Here is a 24,379-nt window from a genome sequence, read left to right on the forward strand (position 1 = left end):
CCAGTATTCATATAAATGGAAAGTTTTCCAAGACTGGTGCATTGCTGAAGGTCATGATCCAGTGACCTGCACTACCGAGACAATACTAAACTCCTTACAACACCTGTTTGATGCGGGAAAATCCACATCCACTGTGAAGGTATACCTGGCAGCAATATCAGTGTGCCACGATAAAAATGACTCTGTCCCCCCTGGGGCACACTTCCTGGCAGTGCAGTTTCTTAAAGGGGCTCGGAGGCTTCGTCCTCCTATGAAAAGTATGGTCCCCAAGTGGGATCTGGAACTGGTACTGCGGGTCCTTACGGGTCTCCCATTTGAGCTCATGTCATCAGCAGAACTGCACCCTGTTTTTCTTAAAATGATTTGTAAATGCCAGACGATTCTACTTGCATTTTTAATAACCATTACATCTGCTAGATGAGTAAGTGAGCTTCATGCACTGTCCATCGATGACACATGTATGGCTTTCACTGGAAATGACTTGCAGGTAACATTAAGCACAAACCCTGCCTTTTTGCCAAAGGTGGTCTCATCATTCCATATTAACCAACCAGTGGTTTTGGAAACTTTCAGGCCTCCCCCACACAAGTCAGAGGAGGACCGTAGACAGAACACGCTTTGCCCGGTCCGGGCTCTGCGCAGTTACCTGGTTAGGATAGTGTCCTGGAGACAGTTCAACCAGCTGTTTGTCTGCTATGGGTCCCGCTCTAGTGGTCAGGCCATATCGAAGCAACATCTACCGCACTGGGTGGCAGATGCCATACGCCTAGCGTATGAACAGACGGACTCCACCTTGCCGGGGGACATTATGGCCCATTCTACCAGAGGCCAAGCGCCTCCTTAGATGAGCTTTGCAATGCTGCTACATGGACAGGTAGTTAGACATTTGCGCGTTTTTACCACATTGATGTTGCAAACCGAGCGAGGCCCTCTCTGGACTCTAGGGTGTTGCAGGCGGCAAGGCCTTAGGCGTCATGTGGGCTCTGAGGCTATCGCTGTGAGGTTGTGCTGTCGGTAATCTGGAGTCACGACAGCTTTGGTACAGCTTCCCATTTAGTAATGGTTGTCATTCCACTTGAAAGGGAACGTTAAGTTATTACCATAACCCTGGTTCCCTGAAAAGAATGACAACTATTACCCTTTGAGGTCCTGTCACCAGCTGCCATTCGATTTCAAAAGAAAATGGCAGTATGCTACTGTGAGGATGACCCTCTTCAACAGGAGGTGGGAGGGACTTCCTCTCCACAGCAGGGCCCTGATAGGGCAGCTTTTTTATATGCTCATTGATTGACGGAGGACAGAGATGTTTTAAACTCTTGTAAGTGGATTTGTTCGTGCAATGGGCAGGCTATATATCCAGACAGCTTTTTACTATTCAAGAAAATCACACAGACTCATTTAATTGGAATTTTTAATGAATCAGAGCAGTAGTAGTGCTCTTCTCAGTTTATTAAATGCTTTAAAAATTGGATTGGTTGGTTGCACATACCACCGTAAATCCCAAGTAAAAAGCAGTCTGGGTGATCCAGTGCTTTAAAGGTTTAAAAGCATTAGTACTTCATTACAGTAATACGAATGGTTATTATACATTTAGCCTTCAGGCTATAAAATGCAAAAAGCAAAAAATGCCCACCACTAAATTCTAGAACATTTAATATACATATTAAGACTAAAACATAATTTCTATACCTTATAGCAATGCATCAATATAAAATAGATATTAAACTCATATGCTTCTCTTGGTTTTTATAGGATTTTCCCTCCACTGAATACATGGATTGGATATAACTTTGTGCCAAAAAATATTGGAACATGATTTGTTCACTTTCTTTTTCCAATTCCTTATTTTTCTAAAATGTCAGGTGGACCAAAGTTCACAGAATCCTTGCTATAATATTGTGACAGGGTCTTCCTCGGGTCACGCGTGTGGGTAGCCGCTGTTCAAGCATACAGAGAGACAGAGGTTGGTGTTGAAACGCCGGCACAGGCGCGCAGGATTTATTAACAACAAACAGAAAGTGAAAGTAAAATAAAGGCGGTCATGTGACGTTACCAGCGATGGTAACGCACAGAGGACTAATACAACAAACTGTACAAAAAGTGCAAAATAAAACACAATACCCAAAACTATAACTCAAAAGGTGCCGTGAAAACGGCAGGCCTTGCAGCAGCCCCAAGCTATCTCCCGCAGATGTTTTTAAACTGACGGACACTCGGTCGAGACCCGCCCACCTGCTGATTGAGGACCAGCACAGCCAATCACTTGCTGCCCTTCCCTCAATCAAGCATAGCAGGCAGCAAGTCTCAATCGAGCACCCGTCTGTAAACAATAATACAATCAAACTAATCAAGCACCAAAACGTCACAAAATAAACCCATTCCCACATATAAACCACACCAACACTAATTTACCACTGTGCAGGGCAATCGCACTGCCACAAATATATTATAAGTATATGTGTATATATGAGAGATGTTTTTAATGTGAAACACCAGCTCTATTTGATTATATTAAACTGGGTCAAAAAATATATGTCCCTCTTAGCCGCATATTATGTTACCTTTTCAGTGTGTTGTCAATGGGCCATATACAAACGTGTGTTAACAAAGTGTAGAACAAAAAGACTGTCACAAGCCTTTGAATAAGCATACAGTGGTCACTTCAGTTATTTTCATTTACATTTTAAACTATAGTGAACATGTTAAGTATAACAGCCTTATTTAACTGTGCCATTCTCTGACAATGCCTGACCTCTCTCTGTTTCTAAAAGTTGCCTGCTCAAGCAGTATTCAGACACCCTGTTTTCTTGCCAAGACTATTGTTTTGATTAATATCAAACACCATTGTAAGCACTTCACTGCAAATTCACTGCATTAATTCTTTTGTTGGCCAATTCAAGAGATACCTGGACTGGTATCTTTTCAGATAATAAGAACAAGCTTACATCCTAATTTTTATAATTCAGCTCTCATTATTTTCTTATAATATAATGAGATACGTACTCCTGTCTTTCTTAAAGGACCTTCCGTTGGTTATCATTCAAGGTTGGCTAATCCCGCTTTTAAGCACCAACACCGAATCTGCTTTGAGGTGCCAAAGACTAAGCTTTATTTTATGCCCTTCCAGAATTCTACTGTATGAGACAAACATTAAATTCTTTCACTTTCAAGCCCTACAGTTTCTTCCAAATAAATACCTATGTTTATTACTGCAGTAAAACATTTATATAAGCTAAACATTTATATTCTTTAGTTTAATTGATACTGTAATATCTAAAATATTTTTTGTTTAGTTGAGGACAAACTGAACTAATTCTTAAATTAAATTAAATGCTCGCTCCTGCTTTTGCAGTCTATTTGTATTACAGTAGAGCCTTAAACAAGCAAAAACACCTGTTAGTTTAAATACTTAAAACATATTATTTCTCTTCGTAGAGTTTTGTCACTCTATTAATACATCAGAATACTTTCTATGCTTAGTAGCAAAACAATCAAATAGGTCTTTTTAGTTTCAAATATTGTTCTGTCTAAAAAGGGTTACTGTGATGAGTCAAAGGGGTTTCGGTCTGTGATTCAGCCTCCCGACAGTAGAAGGCATCAAACCAACTTGGGACTTCCCTTACCAAGATCTCGTGACCATGACGAAAGTCATCTTTATGAGGAGCGGCACCTTGGTGAGGGGTGGAAGTACGAGTATGTAAATTCCAGCCATTGGAGTCAAGTGAAGGATAAGGACACTTGTCAGTTGAGGATTGGTGTTCCACTGACTACAGAAGCGGGACGTTGCATACTAAAGGGAACGTACTACTGTGTTCGGGGTTGGTCCGAATGAAAAATAGGCGGAGTAACAGACGGAGGGGGAGAGGAGATTTTGACAGCAGGGTTTTTGAATTAGTGAGGAGATAGGTGAAATTTTTACTAATTTTTTTTGTCTTTCTTTGGTTTATGTCCGGGGACGCCAAGAAGACGATTAAGGACGTTTTCACTACCTGTCTTTGGGATTATTACTCCAGCACCCCCTCCCTCACGCCGTTTTGTTTTCTTTGTTATTTGTTTTTAGTTGTGTAGAGAAAATAATAATAAATCAATTTATTTCTTTACACACAATTTACTGTCTGGACAGTCCATTAATGCACTCGCGCCTCACAAGTGGTGTCAGAAGTGGGACGGATGCAGCTACAGTTTTGGCGATGTTTAGGGAGCAGGAGGAGAAGCGAGAGGAAAGAGAGACACGACGCCAGCAACAGCTTGCCCAGTTCTTTGGACAACTGGTGGAGAAACTATCAACAACATCTCCATCAACATCAGAGATAGCGGTTGCCTGGATGTTTTCAGCACAGCCAAAGCTGCAGAAGATGACTCCGGAAGATGATCCCAAGGCTTTCTTGGTTACCTTTGAGAGAGTGGCGGAGGCCGCAGAGTGCCCTAAGGAACATTGGGCCATGAAATTGGCACCTTGCCTGACAGGGGAAGCTCAGGCAGCTTATCGAGTCTTGACGGCCACGGATGCAGGGAATTACGATAAAATAAAAGAAGCCACTCTCGCTTCAGGATCATGGAGGAAACATACCGGCACCGTTTTCGGGAATACCAGCTGTCCAAGGGGATGCGGCCCCGGATTGCGGGACAATATCTTATGGATCAGTGCACCCGGTGGCTGCGGCCAGAAGAACATACACCCCAAGAACTGATGCAGAAGATAGTCGTAGAACAGTTCACGTCTATACTACCGCCAGGGAATCGAGAGTGGATTAAGAGGAACCGACCTACCACTCTCAAGGATGCCATCCTCCTGGCGGAGGCATATGAAGACGTGAACGAAGGCGTCGGCTCAGACCCCACTCCTGCCCCTAAACTAACTCGGACCAACCAGACAATGAAGCCCAGAGGGGGTAACCAGACCTTCGGACCATGGAGGCCAAGGTTAGCCCCATCCTGGGCGAGAGAAAAATCCCCTAACCTACCGGTCATTGACTCGCAGGACAGATCAACTCTGTTGATGCCTCCTATCCCAGTGTATTACCGTTGTAATGAGCCTGGACATATTGCCAGGAATTGTCCAGTTATGGAGGTGGACCTGGCGAAAATATCTTGGTCAGCAGTAACAGGTAAGAACACTGGGGAATGTCGGGAGGGCCCTTATCAGTTAAGAGTACAGGTTAGTGGAAAGAGTACTTATGCATTTGCAGACTCTGGGTGTGCACAAACATTGATTTGGCAAGCTCTCTTGGATGGGGTAGCCTGGGAGCCACAGGGTAAAGTGGCTATCTCCTGTATTCATGGAGAAACTCAGGTTTATCCCACCACTAAAGTTAGACTTACTGTAGGTGATTATTCAGCTTACGTTAAAGTGGCTGTAGCGCAATGTTTACCATACCCTGTTCTCCTGGGAAGAGACTGGCCGTTTTTTGATCGTATTTTAGGTCGGGAAATGGTCTTAGTTTCTACCAGGGGACAATCAAAGCAACAGGAGAAAACAATTGGCAAGATTTTTCCGTTGCAATCCGATCTGTTTAACCCTAAAATCCGCCCAAGAAAAACAAGAAGAGAGCGTCAGGTGGAAAAATATGAGGGAACTCTAAGACGACAAGGTGAGGGGTCTGATGCAAAAGTAAACCAATCGCTTAAACGGCAAGGAAAGGGAGTAGGTATTCAGTGTAACCGGGGCTGCTAGGTTACTGAGGTGGAAGGTCATGTAATAAAAGACACTCCTCTCTGTGTACCTAACCATTGGGACCGAGATATTGATTTGGGATATGAACAACAAAATGATCCCACGTTACTGTATGCTTGGAAACAGGTTAGATATATTGAGGGGAAGGATATGCAGGAAGGACAACCAGTGGTATTTCCGCATTTTTCTGTATCTGGGCACTTATTATATAGAATAACCCGGGCTCCTGGGACGGGACAGCTCGTAAAACAGTTATTGGTTCCTGGGCCTTTTCAATCAGAAGTCATGAGACTGGCGCATCATATTCCATTTTCAGGTAATTTAGGAACTGAAAAGACCCAGGAATTAATTCTGGCCCGGTTTTATTGGCCTGGGGTTTATGGTCTTGTGCGGAAGTATGTATCGGAGTGTCCTGAATGTCAATTAGCTGCCCCTAAGTCAGTTCGCCCCGCACCTCTGGTTCCACTTCCAATTATTGGGGTACCGTTTGAAAGGATTGGTGTAGATTTAGTAGGCCCTCTGGAGGGAGCAGAGTCAGGATATCGGTATATTTTGGTAGTAGTGGACTAGGCAACACGATATCCAGAAGCTGTTCCCTTATGCTCTATGAATGCAGAAGCTGTAGCAAATGAATTGGTAAAAATATTCTCTAGGGTGGAAATCCCCAAGGAAATTCTCACTGATCAGAGCACTAATTTTATGCCGGGCTGTATTCAGCAACTATACAAATTATTGAAAATCCGTTCAATTAGAACCTCAGTTTTTCATCCTCAAACGGATGGGTTGTTGAACGATTTAATCAGACTTTGAAAAATATGTTGCGCCACTTTGTAGATCAAGAAAAACTCAATTGGGCCAATCTGCTTCCCTACTTGCTCTTTGCAGTTCGTGAGGTACCACAATCCTCAACGGGGTTTTCCCCGTTTGAGTTCTTGCATGGTCGGCAGCCACGGGGTATCTTGGATCTCATAAGAGAATGCTGGGAAGAACAGTCAAAAGAGTCTAAAAATGTAGTAAAATATGTGTCGCAGTTACGCGATCGCTTAGAATTAGTCGGTCGATTGGCACATGACAATCTCAAAGCGGCACAGCAGAAGCAGCATCAAAGCTACAATAAAAATGCAAGAATTAGGAATTTTCGACCTGGAGACAAAGTGTTGTTATTGCTGCCCTCATCGGAATCTAAGTTGTTTGCTAAATGGCAGGGTCCCTTTCAGGTCATTCGAGCAATTGGTAAAGTCAATTATGAGATCCGACAGCCTGGGCGTTGGAAAGAAAGTCAAATTTATCATGTTAATCTCCTCAAACCGTGGAAAGAACGGGAAGTCCGTTTTATATCTCCTGCAGAGGAGGGAGAGGACTTTGGACCCTCAATTGAGCCAGAGTCAGCAATTGAGGTCCTGATGGGGGAAAAATTAAATCCTGATCAGCGCGAAGAGGTAAGCAGTCTAATATGTTTGGTGATGTGTTTTCTAACGTGCCTGGAAGAACACATTTGATTGAAAATGCTATTATCACTCCGCCGGGTCTAAGAGTTAGACAGAGATCGTATCGCATTCCAGAGAGTCAGAGAGATTCTGTTCGGAGGGAGGTGGAGTGTATGTTGAAACTTGGGGTAATTGAACCTTCCCGAAGTGAGTGGTGTAGCCCAATTGTACCAATAGACAAGCCAGATGGGTCACTACGAATATGTATCGATTTTAGGAGGGTGAATGCTATCTCCAAGTTTGATGCATATCCCATGCTTCGAGTAGATGAATTCTTAGACAAGCTGGGGTGAGCTCGGTTTATTTCAACTCTGGATCTGACGAAAGGATATTGGCAGATTCCATTAACGAAAGCCTCTCGTGAGAAAACAGCATTTTCAACCCCAGAGGGTCTTTTTCAATTTTGTACTATGCCGTTCGGACTTCAAGGAGCTCCTGCTACTTTTCAGAGACTATTGGACAGGGTACTACAACCTCATCGAGAGTACGCAGCTGTGAATGTCGATGATGTAGTCATTTATAGTTCTTCCTGGAAAGAACATTTGAATAGATTAGAAGCCGTCTTACAGTCTCTGAAGAAGGCAGGGCTCACAACGAACATGGCAAAGTGTGCTATTGGAAAAGAAGAAACTAAATATTTAGGTTTCATAAAAACCATGAAAACCCAGGTGAGATCACTGTTAGGGTTTGCTGGTTATTACCGCTGCTTTATTCCACACTTTTCCACTATAGCGACCCCTCTCACTGATCTCACTAAAAAGAACGCTCCAAATAAAATTAATTGGAGTGCAGAGTGTCAGACGGCCTTTGAATCTATTAGAACTAATTTGAGTCAGGCCCCAGCATTAGTAAGCCTGGATTTCAGCCGAGAGTTCGTCCTGCAGACAGATGCATTGCAGACTGGTCTGGGGGCGGTTCTGTCCCAGGAGAGAGATGGTATAGAACACCCGATACTATACGTCAATCGGAAGTTACTGCCCAGAGAACAGAGGTATTCGGTAGTGGAGAAAGAATGCCTGGCAGTGAAATGGGCGGTGGAGTCTTTAAAATACTATCTTCTGGGACGACCCTTTGTACTCATCACAGATCATGCTTCTGTAAAGTAATAATAATAATAATAATGCTGGAAGTGGTACAGCGGCGTGTATCACTTCTGATTATATTCCCACAGGTTTGACCCGTAACCCACAGTCCAGTTCTTTCACCCACACAAAACACAGACACAATTCCGATAGTGGGTGATTTTAATGCTCGTGGTGCAAAGAGACGGTTCCTGTAGTGGGAAGGTGAGTGGTGATATCCGGGTTTTACACTGGCCTGCGGCTGCAGCTCTGGATCTTGCTCAGTAGTCTTAGTGAAAACAACACAAAACAAACAGTGTTAATACACAGACAAGCAGGACACTCACGGTTTCGGTATACAAACGGGCTCCTTCTGGGTTATTTAGCGTAACCATCTGCAAAAAGGAACAGATCACAAAGCCACGCCCCCTATTTATACCCTCGCCCATGACCCCTAGGTTAACAAGTGCATCCGCTCCTCCAATCCTCTGATGCCACGCTGTTTACTGTCCGGGTCAGTGAGCTTGGGTGCCGTAGCTCTGCCCCTTTCCTAAATGGCCGACTTCCACCTACCCTATGGAATAAATTCTCTTGCCATTTGTTTAAGGTTACTCTGTTCCTTCTTTCTAGTGCCCTCACCGGTCGGGAAGGAGATCTAACACCAAGCGTCATTCGATCTCTGTCACATTCGCTCAGATGCCTGCTTCTTTCAAGGTTACAGGCTTCCTAGAGTGTATGTGCACTAATAACAAAGGAACATAAACAAGCTTTTCTATAACATTAACACTTGTTTAGTTTTCTTAGTTCAAATCATTGTAACATGTTCATAATTTGCTGCAATATTATTTATGTTGGTTTTATATTCTTTAAAACACAGTACAATTGATACAATCTTCTGACAGTTAGTCCTGATCTTCTTTCATTTTAAACTGTTATACAAATAACTGTATTATAGTTGAAAGAACATATTACAGTTAAACTTTAAATTATTTTTTAACATGTAGTTCTAATTCAATTCCTTCAGTATAGCAGTTGCTCCTAGAAATGCTGATATTATTTTACTGAATTAAGTCTGACCCCTTTCTCTGTTCATACAAAATCCAGTTGAAGCAGGTTTTAAGACATCCTAGCCTATCGGAAAACGGTTAAAACCCAATTTTATGGTGTTAATTTATGAACTTTCAAATATTGAAAGTATAGTAACGAAAGAAAAAGAGTACTTTTTCTCATAAAACTGGAATATGCTAACAAGGAAAAAAAGAATCGCACACCCTTGCAACCGAGGCCTTCCATGCAAAAGGATCTAATGCCTTATAGCACAAGAGGCATGTTCCACAACCATCTGTGACAACATCATTAACATACAAAACTGTCTTAAAAAACCTTTGTCTCTGACACCACTAGTCCGATTGAACCAAAAATTGCCATACATGATCCTTGTGTGGTTGTCTTTAAACGTTGTTCAAGGGAAGTTGCTAAAATAAAAAACATGGCGGCCACATTGGATGACATCATCAACTTACAAAACTGGCTAATAGCTCCTTGTAAAGTGCAGATATGGTTACTATGGAATACATACAGTAACCCATGTATGCTCTATGAAAAAATGTATTTGCCTGTGACCTTTGACCTCTTATTAAGATCAAATGTGAAACTGGATAATAACTCTTTAGAGAATGCAGATAGTGTTATGGTTACTATGGAACACATCTAGGAACCCATATATGCTCTATAAAAAATGTCATTACATCTGACCTCTGACCTCTACTTAAGGTCAAATGAAAAGCTATCTTCTAACTACTTCTAACTACTTAAAGCTTATAGAAAAGTCTACACCCCCTTTCAAAATGTTCACCTTTTGTTGCCTTATAGCCTGGAATTAAAATGCATTAAAATAGTTTTTTCTTTTCATTTATCTACAATCCTACACCACAACTTCCAAGTGAAAAAAATATTCTAGAAATTTGTAGAAAATTAAATAAAAACTTAATAGCTTGGTTGGATAAGTGTCCACGCCCCTTGTAATAGCAATCCTAAATTAGCTCAGGTGTAACCAATCGCCTTCAAAATCACACACCAAGTGGCCTCCACCTGTGTTAAATTGTAGTGATTCACATTATTTCATGTACAAATTCAGCAGTTCCTGTAGTTTCCCTCTACTGGGTGGTGCATTTCAAAGCAAAGACTGAACCATGAGTGCTTTCAAAAGAACTCCAGGACAAAGTTGTTGGAAGGCACAGATCAGGGGATGGGTATAAAAAAAATATCAAAGGCCTTGAATATCCTTTGGAGCAGGGTCAAGAAGTGGAAGGTGTATGGCACCACCAAGACCCTGCTTAGATCAGGCCGTCCCTCCAATCTGGATGACCGAGCAAGAAGGAAACTGATCAGCGAGGCTACCAAGAGGCCAATGGCAACTTTTCAAGAGCTCCAGGCTTTTATGGCCAAGACTGGTCAAAGTGTGCATGTGACAACAATATCCAAAGCACTCCACAAATCTGGCCTGTATGGTAAGGTGGCAAGAAGGAAGCTATTACTCAAGAAAGCCCACCTTGAATCCCATTGGAAGTATGCAAAAAAACACTCAAGAGATTCTGTATCCATGTGGTAAAAAGTTTTGTGGCCCGACGAAAATAAAAATGAAACTTTTTGGCCTAAACGCAAACCCAACATAGCGCATCACCCAAAGAACATCATCCCTACTGTGAAGCATGGTAGTGGCAGCATCATGTTATGGGGATGTTTCTCATCAGCAGGGAGTGGGGCACATGTCAGGATAGAAGGGAAAATGAATGAAGCAAAGTACAGAGAAGTCCTTGAGGAAAACCTCCTGCCCTCAGCAAGAAAGCTGAAACTGGGACGGAAGTTCACCTTTCAGCATGACAACTACCCAAAGCACACAGTCAAAGCTATACTGGAGTGGCTAAGGAACAAAAAGGTAAATGTCCTTGAATGGCCCAGTCACAGCCCCAACTTAAATCCAATCAAAAATTTGTGGCATGACTTTAAGATTGTTAAATGCTCCCAGAGGAATGTGACAGAGCTTGACCAGTTTTGTAAAGAAGACTGGTCAAACATTGCCAAATCTAGGTGTGCAAAGTTCGTAGAGACCTATCCCAACAGACTCACAGCTGTTAAAACCAAGTATTAACTCAGGGGGGTGGAGACTTTTTGTTTTGCTTTTCAGTTTTGTATTTTTAATATATAACTTTTTTCCCCCTTAACAGTGTGGAGTATGGTGTGACCAGTAGATGCATATCTGTATTCCCAGTCATGTGAAATCCATAGATTAGGGCCTAATGAATTTATTTCAATTGACTGATTTCCTTGTATGAACTGTAACTCAGTAAAATCTTAGAAATTGTTGCATGTTGCGTTTATATTTTTGTTCAGGGTAAATGCATAAAACTCTGAGGCACTGACACAACAAAATGTGAAAAAAGTTCAAGGGGGTGTAAACTTTCTATAGGCACTGTACGTCAGCATTTAAACATTTAAACCATATCTACACACACATTCACTGTATATTAAATTCTGATGTATACCAACAGCACTGTCTAGTATTTTCTAAGCAAAAGACCCTAAAAAAGCAAATCACAAAGACTTAAAGGGCTGTCACTCGATTCAAATTTTTGATCGGTTAATTAATGGGCATTAGTTGATAACCGGTAGATTCATACGATCTTATAGCGGCTGTCCTGCATGTAATACTAAAAAATCAATAGAATCTAAAAATAAATAAATAAGCCCAATGGCAGTTTGTTATTTTTAATATTATTACTATTTTGATCTTAGTAAATGTCTCTTTGTATTTGTACTGCACTGCTGTGCTGTTGGCACAAAGTGCATAAACTAAACAAAACTTTTTTTACATTATATTACATTCGAAGAAGGAAACAAAACCAATAATAATAATAATAATACACAGCTTACATATTGTAACGGGCACGCTGGACTGAGCCGTCCTTCAACAAATATGTTAATGGAAGCAGAGGATGCTGGGAGTGGGAAATATGTTTGGAGAAAACATATTATTGTTGTTTCATTATTAGTTATTGTAACATTCAAAGGTTGCTAGCTATATTACCTGCAATTGTTGGAACCCTTCCTTTGTTGTTTTGTCTGTTGTCTGAATGTCACCTTGAGAGGCATGGCAGTGATCTGGAGTGGTAGAAAGGATGCCTGTATGTGTGTGTGTGTGTGTTTGAGTTTGTGGATGGTGCTGACTTGCTGTTGGCTGCCTAATAAAACTGCATTGTACCTGAAAGTCTTAGTATGTGTCTCCAGTGATTCGCGTGCTCGCTACAGTATTTTACGCAACATTACTTATACATTCTCTGAATTAATACTGAAAAAAAAACCTTTTAAAATTGTGTTATATGTATTTACAGGGATGTAAGGGCTAAACAAATGTCAGTCGCCATCTAGAGCGTTCTGTTTACTGTGGATGTTTACTTTTTATTGACATCAGTAACTCCATCCACAGTCATTTCTGAATGTTATCATTTCAAATGGTGAAGCATTGAACTTGTGTTTCGTGGTACGGCAAGGATTTTGTTTGGCATACACAATTTTGCCACCACAGATCCGCATGACAGGGGTATCAGAATGTTTGAAAACGGTGGTGTCTACATTCCATTCTTTTCACCAGAACGTGTGATAACAGTGGCGTTTACACCCCATACCTGGGATGACACATGGACACAGGGTATCAATAAATATTACTTTATAAAATATATGATATATATATATATATATATATATATATATATATATATATATATATATATATATATATATATATATAATGAGGTGTGTTACACATCAGTTGTGTTGTCATTTATCTGATTAACACATTCTGTGCTAATGTAACATTTTTTGATTAGTTATGTTAGCGGGCATTGTGGGCATCAACAAGACCAATTCCATTAACTCAAACATTTGACAAAAATAGTCTGCCTGGTGCTATATTACTATAAACCATGTTTTTTTTTTCAGCACAGTCAATGCTTCCTGTACCAGGACAGGTATATGATGCTCTTGGTATACTTACAGTTACACCATAAACTTTTCAGCACTGTAAATGTTTCTATAAACTAATTAACTGGTGAGGGGGATAAGCTGGTTTCCACCTTCTTCAGCTGGAGTTAACTGCTGGGTTAAAAGTACTGCATTCTAGCTCTAAACTTGCTGAAGTGTTGGAATACCCAGAAGCAGTGTGCTAGCTGTTACTGGAGGGGAAGATTAACCAGTATCTTGGAAAACAGGAATCCCATACAGCATCAAACAACAAAAACCATGACTAATAAATAACCAATCTAAAAAATATAATTTATTTTACATTCGACCATTTAAAAAACATAAATGAAACACATTGTGAACAGGACAGCTTGTGGGCGACTTCAGACCAGGAAGCAGACAGACAGCACTGGGGTTTGGAAGCGCTGATGCGCACAATTATTTCATAACAAATATTTAAGAGAGACAAAAACACTTTCCAAAATAAACGGCACGACGGACAAAAACAAACCGACAAACACAGTGGACGAACCCTAAACCAGTGTCGTGCAGATCCTCACGCAGGACGAGCAATTGTTATTTTGATTGTTATTTTCTCTTACCTCCAGTTCTCTACTGCGAATGCCTAACCTCCTTCTAAGCGTGAACTACTTTACATACATTTAAATACTAATAATCCCACACCCGTGCACCAATACATACATACACACAATAACACCACATAAAACATAAAATACGCACAGGGGCGGGGGAACCCCGCCACATGCACGATTAGTTTTTATTTTCATGTTTTTTCACTACCAAAAAGACACATTCCCAGCCCCTCCCCTCCACCTCTGGCTGCAGAGTCTGCCCGGCTGCTACGTCACAACATGAAGGCTCAGAGAGGCAGAGTTTGATACAAGCAGCTTTAAAAAATACATGCTGCTCATTTCAATACAATTTAGACATAAGTGTTTTTCGCATTGCTTACTATTTTGTTGTATAATTAATCGTTAATCAGCACACACAAGGTTTAAATTATACAGTCAAGTCTCATTAGAACTCAGATTACACAATTTAATTTTCTATATCTAAGCTCTGTATACATGCTTGCTAAACTGCTATTACTCAAGGGTAGTTTACAAAAGCAGGCACAAACACAAGCATGGACAATGCACACTGCAAAGCTATACGCCATGCAATATTCAGTCAATCATGTCATAATACAGCAATGGGATACTATCTTTTTTCATTAGTTTTAGAAATGTGATGAATTTACAAGAAAACCCTCCAGGCTGTTGCCCAGTAAGGATGGTGCAGTCTTGTCTCTGGGATGCTACATACTGGGGTCAGGATACTCGTTCCCATCAATTTATTTATTTTCAAGTGAATACAGATTAGCCCTGTGTGGTCCTATGTCGGACCAGGTCTAACATTACAATTTTCCCTTTCCAGTCCGACGTTGGACCCTATCTGACATCAAAAAGATGTCAAGCGCAGGTCTCGTGTCGAGTGGCCGAGTGAGAGTGATAGTAGCAGAGAAAAGCCGAAAAAAAGGGGTGGATTGAGCAAAACACATAGCGCCTGCACCACAGAGATAACACGTACACAAACAAAGATGATAGCTGCTTCCGCATCCAGTCACAGACACTTGCTTTTTTTAGATGTTATATTAATAAAATAATGACTTGGATCGCATTATTGAGGAGTTTGGTGATAAAGGAGAGGATTTACCAGTACGCACGACTATGAAGAGGCATGTAAAAAACACAGCGAACAATGGGTGGGGCTTGGCTGGAGATGCAGTACTGAGTGTCCTTTTCCTAGGAAGTGCCTTTTAAACAGGTTTTATTCTGAAAAAATAAATTAAACAGCATGTCTGACAAGCGCTAAATAAATGGGCCGCTAAGAGTTAAATGCTCAACCCTAAAACTAATTTCCCACACTGAATAATTGATTTCTCCTGACCGATAGGGTGCAGAATAGTTTGTATTCTGCATATTCCCGCTCCCAGGCATTGACCGCGTGTGGTAAAGTGGTTAACTGTATGCAGGTGCAGGAATGCAGCAGTGATTAATGAACAGACTGGGATAATCCTGGTCCAATGTTATTTTATTTTTAAATCCAATTGTCTGATGACACAAACACAGTCAATAATAATGGTGATAAGCAACACAGCGGCGTGTATTGCTTTATTGTAATCCATGGGTTGGTCCCGAAATAATATCAATCCTGTTTCCTAAACACCCACACGTAACACAAAACAGTCCACAGTGCATGTTAAAGTGCTTGTGGTGTAAATACAGTAAATTTGTGAAACAAAGTGCCTTGATGTCTGGCTAAGTGCTGGCCTGTAGAGACAGCTCCGGATCTTGTTAGCAGTCTTATAAATAACAAATGGTACAATTAGACTTGACAAAACAAACACTAAACACTCACAGTTATTTTACTTTCGTCCTTCAGCGTTTCTCTTAACAATAAACAAAGGAACAGATCACCAAGCTACGTCCCCTATTTGTACCTTCAATCACACCCCCTTGGTTAGTGAGTGCAGCAGTTTCTCCTACACTCTGTGGTTGCCACATCGCTTTCCCTCTGGGGCGATGACTTAATGTACCACAGCTGAGCCCCCTTTCTAGATGATCGACTTCCACCTAACCCTGGGAATTAATTGTCAGACCATTGCATCCTCACAGGTCTAGAGGGAGATTTATCACAAAGAATCATCACTTCGTCGCTGCCCATTTTCTGATACAATCAGAGTGCAACAGAGTTGAAGTGCATTTTTATCATTTAAAATGCATGCTGTTAAGAGTGATACACAAAACAGTCATTACACAGGGATTCATAATGCAAAGTTAAGAAAAAAAAATTCTCATGAGTGAAAAGTCCCATTGAACATAGTTTTTGAGGTTTCTCTCCTCTGAATTCGCTGCTGGTTTTGAAGGACTTGTATAAAACCGAAACTCTTTCCAGAGTCAGAGCAGCTATACAGTTTCTCTCGTGTGAATTCGCTGGTGTGAAACAAGGTGATTTGACTGACTGAAACTCTTCCCACAGTCAGAGCAGAAATACGGTTTCTCTCCTGTGTGAGTTCGCTGGTGTTTTGTCATGTCTCCCGAGTAACCGAAACTCTTCCCACAGTCAGTGCAGCAATACGGTCTCTCTCCTGTGTGAGTTCGCTGGTGTGAAACAAGGCTGTATAACCGATTGAAACTTTTCCCACAGTCAGAGCACCGATATGGTTTCTCTCCTGTGTGAATTCGCTGGTGTGAAACAAGGCTGTCTGACCGACTGAAACTCTTCCCACAGTCAGTGCAATGATACGGTTTCTCTCCTGTGTGAATTAGTTGGTGGTTTTGAAGACCTTGTTTAAAACGGAAACTCTTACCACAGTTAGAGCAGCAATATGGTTTCACTCCTGTGTGAATTCGCTGGTGTTCTTTCAGGGTTCCTGTGTTACTGAAACTCTTCCCACAGTCAGTGCAGCAATATGGTTTCTCTCCTGTGTGAATTCGCTGATGTGAAACAAGGCCCCCTAACCGAATGAAACTCTTCCCACAGTCAGAGCAGAGATACGGTTTCTCTCCAGTGTGAATTCGCTGGTGTGAAACAAGGCTGTCTGACCGACTGAAACTCATCCCACAGTCAGAGCAGCCATACGGTTTCTCTCCTGTGTGAATTTGGTGGTGTTTTTTCATGTTTCCCGAGTGACTGAAACTCTTCCCACAGTCAGAGCAGCAATACGGTTTCTCTCCTGTGTGAATTCGGCGTTTTTCTTTCAAGCTTCCCGAGTGACTGAAACTCTTCCCATAGTTAAGATATTCTCCACCGACCACCCTCGCTTTAGCTGCTGGACTGGAACCTGAAAAATATGAACAGGAAAGAAAGTAAGAGGGACTGCTTGTAGGTTTAGGGCATGTGGCTAGTGGATTACAGTATTTGAATTTCAGCTGTGGGGGCTTCCACTGGGTTTCAGCAGTTTAAAAATGCAAACTTAAACTGAAAACCTTTACTTTGTGTGTAAAAGCAGCCAGTAAAAATAGATGCTGGTGAAGCCAAGCCCTGTGATCAAAACCTGCCTTTAAAATGTTCTCCTGTAACGTTTCAGGTCTATTTCCTCCAACACATGCTATAATTATATATCTTTCAATAGCATTACGTTACACATTTACAGTAACATCCACATATTTTTACACTGAACATTTCTAATGATAACAGTACTTTAGTGTCCCCCCCCCCCTAAAGCAATGTCAACATTATATATATATATATCTAACCAGTAGCGAGTTCTATCTTCAACGGGTTGGAGTGGTACAGGAAAAACAAATAGATATTAATGTAACCTACATACTCTCTCACCTCTCCCTCTAAACCACACTGTGGATATCATGCAATCTAGAATGACAATGTCACAGCTACTGGGAGTCACTCACCCACCTGCTAGACTGCATTCTGCATGTGACCACCTGACTTCCTTTCCACATCCTTGTGTGCTGTTGGGAGAGTTTTCCTCTCCAGCACCTTGCTCTCTCACACAGATTCTCTCCAGCGCCACACTACACTCCTGCAGGCATACAGGCTCCAGCTCAGGGACGTTTGGTTTGAAGTCCTCGGATTCTTCTTTCACTGGATCCATGTGGTCAAACTCTAGTTCCGGGGGCTCCCTTTTAATACGGGCAGTTTTCAGCATCTCTTCTTTTTTAACAGGAAGGGGTTCTTCTGTCTGGGGGATCTCCAATTCATTGTGCTCGGCTTTAATCTCAGATTCCTCTGGCTGACTGCTGTCACATTGCATCTCACAGAGCTCCTGTTTAATGGGGAGGGAAGCCAGCCCAGAAAACTCCACTCTAAAGGGAACAAGTTCAGATTCAGGGAATTCCTCTTTAATCTGAACAGATTCCACCTTTACACTGTCCATGGCATCAAACAGGATTATGTTTAGTAGCTGATGAAATAAAATGCATATATTCATTTAAATACAGTGCTACTACCATTCAAGTATTGGACAAAATATGGCCTTAACAGGGGTGGCTTTACTATTGAAGAGACATTGACCTTCTTGTAATAAGTTTATAATACCACAGGATTTTATCTGTCTAACCTGTAGAAGAATGATGGATGAAAGTTTGCAAGTTTTATGTTTTTTTTTTTTTTTTAAAAGTGTTTCTCTGACTAAAAGGCTTTCAAAGGATGCTATGGTGAGCTACAAAGTATATACAGGACAAAAAAAAAAACCCTGAAAATAAAGTTTTTCACGAGAATGTACAGCCTCAAAAATAGTCAACAGACTTTCTGAAGGACTGGCAGGTGCCAATCACATTTATATTTTTCTCCTTCCGTCGCTCTCTCTTCTCACACACAGCCTCCGAGTGAGCTGTCGAAGCCCCGCCTCTCAGCTCGAGCTGTGCGGCTTCTCTGATCTAGGAGGCTCGCTCTGCCACTCAAGCTCACCTACAATTTAAATAGAATGGCTGCTTTTCAGACCGAATGCATTTTAAAAGATAACTGATGTAAATATATGTATAAAGATATTTTAGTTCTGTGCGTCTCAATATTAAAAAATAAATAAATAAAATAAAAATTATAATAATAATTTGCCGCCTTGTACGTACTATTTAATTACATACGTATTGTAATGATCTCAGGAGAATCGGCCCCTATATGATCCCCGGAGGACCACATGATGGAGAGCTGGCAGGAGTGCTGATTGGACGTGTGATGAGGGCTACTGGGAGGCTTCCGCCAACTGGATTCTCGGAAGCAAGAAGGGGCGGGATTGCTTATAAGGGATGCAGGCTCTGTGAAGGGGTGGAGACAACAGGTGATTTGACAAGAGAGTAATAACTTAGTACAGCCAGGCTGATGAACGCCCCTTTTACATGGCTGTGTGACCCCCTGGATTCTCTGCTGAGGGAAGTGTAAGAGAGAGAGAGCGAGAAGGAGAAGACGGACAGCCAGACAGAAGAGGGGGTGACGGTTACAGAGAAGGGAGGACAGACTTGATTTCAAGAGAGCTCCTGGGCTCAATGTATGAATATTACTTATGTGTTCGTAAATATTGCAAATTCGTAGCATCCATCCTTTGTAGAATTTTTGCGTGTGATGTACTAATCAGCTCTTTTTCGTACACAAATACTGTAATATCACCGCAAGTTTATGAACAGCATACATTACTGTTCAATATTAGGGATCTACTTCAATCGTGGTAAATGTGTGTATTATTCACAGTTAGGTTATGAAATAAAATTAGGATTTCGCTGACATTTCGTGGACGTGTTTAAACATTAAATAAATCTAAGTCGACAATATTTCACTATAAGAGCACTATAAAAGCCTACATGGCACTTGCTTCCTTACTGAAACAGGGTGCTGTCATTTGTTAAAGGCAAACATGCAACATCCCCCCAGCGGTTGCTGCCGACATTCTGCATTCTGCATTGAGACTGCATGTTCTGCATCCACTGAATTGGTTAGAAATACAAGGCAAATCTTTGCCAAGTTATATAGATGTGGACCTCGATTAGAAGCAGTCCCGGGGCTCCTGCTTTGCGTGGCGTGCAGGATGCGCCCTATAGCCTGGATGTCAGTGGTTAGAGTCCAGGCAATTCCACTGCCGACCGAGGCAGGAGGGCTTAGGTTGGCCAGGATGTCCTCGGCTCACCGCGCACCAGCAATCCCTGTAGACTGGCCGGGTACCTGCAGGCTTGCCTGTAAGCTACCCAGAGCTGCGTTGTCCTGACGCTGTAGCTCTGGGTTGGCTGCATAGCAGGCCTGTAGAGTGAAAAGAAGTGGTCAGCTGATGACACATTTCGGAGGACAGCGTGTTTAAAAAGTAAGCAGCAGGTTGTTTGAAGCGAGGTGGCTGTGCTAGATCGTACCTGTAGTGCTGATTTAACTTGGCTACAACCGACAGGAATACTTTTTTTGTCTGCACTGACTTTCCAGTTTGGTTTCTGAAAGCTGTTTATTTTACGTTCTGTTCAGCAGCCTCTGTAGTAGCCTTTCGTTTAATGTATGATTATGAAGCTAAATAGCGATCGATTGTATTTTTTCCAAAGACACACTACAAGATCTGCATATACAGTTTCTTTGGGAAATATCTTGACATTTCTGGTATTTTACTTCCAATGCTGAAAACTAGACATCAGTAACCTAATTCAAAACAATGCAGCACTGATTTTGTCCGACGCCCATCTGTACAGTACAGGTCACAGAAAAGCCAGTACAGATGCACTGATAAGCTGATAAAACATTGTTGTCACTTGAACAGTAAGCGAGAACATTAACCACTTTGGAGTATTTTTTTTGGAAATGTTATTTGTCTAAGGACGTTTTTTATGTTTGTTTTTTTTTGCCAAAGTGCAATGCACACAGGAGGGCGAAGGAATAAAAAAAGCCTGTCTGTCTACAGAAGGAAGATGTGCAGTTTGCGTCGCTTGCGTTGTGTAGTAGTTCATTTAAATGAGGTTTCTTTTTTTTCTGTACTTGTCCGGTATGCGTTGGCCCCTAAAAGGGAGGTAAATTTCATGGTCACCCCTCAATTTCCTGATTTCCGCAAAATTGTGAATTAGGTTGACCCCTACCCATTATACAGGTGAGATCGGAATTTACATCTAATTATAAATAGATTCTCACCGTCAAGCCAAGACTTAAAACTTCCTTCTGGCAAAGATAAATAAGTGATATAATGAACAGAAAGCAGCAGTAGGCAAAAATAATTGGATGGAGCAAAGGGTTCTGCAGACTCCGACCTTGATGCAACTATAGCACCGGCCAAAAAGAAAAGGAAAACTGATTTCCACAAAGACAAAACTGACCTGTTAGTTGGTGAAATGGAAATATCATTTAACACTTTGCAGGGCCAAACATTAAGAAACAAAACATGGAAAGAAATAAACTAAACAAACTCACTGGGATCAGTGCCAGTGCTAGGATTTACCGGGCCCTGGTGCAAGACTGAAGTACACCCCCCCACACACACAACGTATCAACCATAGGTAATAACTGGACTTTTAAATTAATGTTATCAAGTACAAAAGTTAGTACGAAAACATTTCTATATAAAATAAATAAATAAACACATGTGCATTTCAAAACCTAGCCTACAGTACAAATGCATTCCTTACTTAAGAGACAACATAATTCTATGAACGCACTTACATTAATATCCCAAAAGCATGTTAATTTAATAACATAGAATAAAACTTATGTTTTCGGCGTATTTCAGTTGTCTATGCACTTTATAATTAATTACCAATAAGAATATTTCAGTTTCTATTTAATTAAAGAACTCTCCAATTATCTGTTTCCGGTGTTTTGACAACGTGCGCTACCCGCTCAAGGTGACCTACCCAGTAGTTCAGTCTGTCAGACTAGTCTGAAAAACTGCGCTACCCCTCAGAATGCGCTCCCAATTGAAGTACAGCAGAAGTGCATTCATAGGCAGTAAACTATACCCTGAGAAGCTTGCAAGTCTATAGTGTCTAAACTTCATGTTTTTTTTTTTTTGTTTTTTTTTTTTAAATATGCTTTTTAAAAGAATTTTAATACTATAGTGATGCTTTGCGATGCGTCTCAGTTAAAGACCGTGGATCAGAGGGGGGGTGTTATCTCCTGGGGTGCACTTTTTCATGCTACACTGGTTTTGGATCACCCGTACATAATGCTTTCCTATCTATAATTAATAGCAATATTGACCTATTTGATACCTGTACAAAGTTATAAGCTAATATATTACAACTTAGACAATGATAGCTCAGACTTATGGGCGATCGAAGAGGGAGGAAGTAAAAAAAAATATATATCATGGCACATGAGTACTTTGTGTAGATAGCCCATCCTGAGCAGTAGATGATTGACAATCAGAACACCTGGGTTCCCTTTATTAATAAAAGCACCTTAACATATAAAAGAAATCAAAACAAAATGTATTTATTGCCATTGTAATTTGATATAGACTATTCATTTTTGTTTGTTTCTTCTATATTTTAAGGTGCTTACTTTAAGTAACAATATGTAACACAATTTTTGTTCCTGGGTAGTGTTATTTCCTAATTGCTTATGCCTCAAAAGTACAGAAAATGGCTATTATTCCCCACAAATTTTGCTTTTGTGACCAGGACAGTGATATTTTGAAATGTACCTATTTCCAATGAGAAAACGGTCTTTTCGTTCACATGAAGTCAGAAAAAAACAACATATGAATCCAAATGAACATGTATTTATACTAAAGTAATACAAAAATCACTACAAAAGATTTAGAAGCGAGTAGTTTTTTAGGGATTTACGATTATACTGTAAATCACTTTCACGAATCAGCCCCCAAATGTAGTCTCCCATCATGTTCTCGTTATACTGTCCTTGGTAGCGGCGTTCAAAGTCCAGTATATCCTGGTGGAAGCGCTCGCCTTGCTCCTCCGAGTTCGCTCCCATGTTCTCCTTGAATTTATCAAGATGAGCATCAAGGATATGGACTTTGAGGGACATCCTACAGCCCATTGTGCCGTAGTTCTTCACCAGAGTCTCAACCAGCTCCACATAGTTTTCGGCCTTGTGATTGCCCAGGAAGCCCCGAACCACTGCGACAAAGCTGTTTCAAACCGCTTTCTCCTTACTAGTGAGCTTCTTGGGGAATTCATTGCACTCCAGGATCTTCTTTATCTGTGGTCCGACAAAGACACCGGCTTTGACCTTTGCCTCCGACAGCTTAGGGAAGAAGTCTTGAAGGTACTTGAAGGCTGCCGACTCCTTATTTAGAGCTCTGACAAATTGTTTCATAAGGCCAATTTGATGTGCAGTGGTGGCATCAGCTACTTCCGGGGGTCCACCAGTGGTGGCCAGTCCTGCCTGTGGTAGTGCACCTTGGTGTCCCTGCTGTCCCAAAGGCAAAGATAGCAGGGAAACTTGGTAAAACCGCCTTGGAGACCCATCAGGAATGCCACCATTGCAGCCTCTTGATGCCATCTCAGAAAAATGCAGATATGTATCCACTTAGGCAGCTGGAACTAAACTGAACTGGTGGGCTTAAGGCCCCTGTATTTATACTACTATTTATATTACTGGAAATTTCTAGAAGTTACTCCAAGTTTACTCAGCACTGAATCTATCTGTAATGTTCTGGAAAATAGGTAAATTTCAAAATATCACTGTCCTGGTCACAAAAGCAAAGTTTGTGGGGAATAATAGCCATTTTCTATACTTTTGAGGCATAAGCAATTAGGAAATAACACTTACTACCCAGGAACCAAAAAAAAAAAAACTGTTACACGGTGTTAAAAGACCAGAAACGTTTAAATAGGAAGTTTCACATACGAACAGATAGTTTCATCTATGCCAGTGAGACGCATGTAATAACAGACACAAACCGAAGTAGTAAATCAGGAAACACAAACGATACTACATGAAGGGTAAGCGCAAAACGTCGACATTATAATGAGAATCGGTCATTTCCATACAAGCACTGTAGTTTGAAATTTACAGTCGCAGCAGAGATGAAACTAAGATGACTTTAATACATCGCAGGTAGGTCTGTGAAGTCACAAAAAACTACAATGTCAACATACGAAAAGTCAATGATACATAGAGCGGTGTGTGTGTGTGTATATATGTGTGATCCTTCCTCCATCCTTTTGTTTACCCCGTGCTCTTTCCCTGTATTTATTTCTTCCTAATAAAATACAGGCTATACAGTCTTTCCCAAGTGATCTCGTAACTCGGTCTGATTCCGTCACCTACCCGAGTAAACGCTACAAATTGTAGTACAAGATCCATGTACGCGTCTCTTGTAAGTGTACACTTAGGCTGTGGTATATGGGTAGTTTGCCTGCACGTCAAAAACAGTAACTCGGCGGCAAATAATACATTGTTAATAATATTAATCATAAAACCATCTTTACCTTATTCTCGAATAATTTCCCAGGCGCCTTTTAGTTTAATTGTTACATTTTTAAACTGAATCGGTCTTGCTGATGCCCGCCACGCCACACCCGTGCGTCGCAAACAACTACACTTTAATTAATAAAATAATACTAACGTAACTTACCTTTTTTACCGTCCTCTCGTTACAATCTGCTGTGCAATACCTTTTAACTAAACAAAAACAACTCTGCACGGCTCAGTCTTTGTCTTCTGCTGTTTGAGAAACTACGCTGTGT

The 24,379-nt window shown here is 41.1% G+C and overlaps 2 protein-coding genes across 2 annotated transcripts in view; one reads left to right on the forward strand and one right to left on the reverse strand.

The window, feature by feature from the left end:
- LOC121298814 (zinc finger protein 271-like) overlaps window positions 1-24,379 on the forward strand; it is a 105,453-nt gene that overhangs the window by 41,776 nt on the left and 39,298 nt on the right. The gene's annotated exons all lie outside the window — the stretch shown is intronic.
- Window positions 16,116-19,908, reverse strand: LOC121298818 (zinc finger protein OZF-like). Its single transcript, XM_041226051.1, has 2 exons — window positions 17,664-19,908; window positions 16,116-17,088 (listed from the first exon to the last, which is right to left on the reverse strand). Exons 1-2 carry the CDS (start codon window positions 18,196-18,198, stop codon window positions 16,211-16,213), a joined length of 1,413 nt encoding a protein of 470 aa, XP_041081985.1. The 5' UTR covers window positions 18,199-19,908; the 3' UTR covers window positions 16,116-16,210.

This window comes from Polyodon spathula, chromosome 24 (genome assembly GCF_017654505.1).
Source record: "Polyodon spathula isolate WHYD16114869_AA chromosome 24, ASM1765450v1, whole genome shotgun sequence".
In the NCBI taxonomy this organism is placed as follows: domain Eukaryota; kingdom Metazoa; phylum Chordata; class Actinopteri; order Acipenseriformes; family Polyodontidae; genus Polyodon; species Polyodon spathula.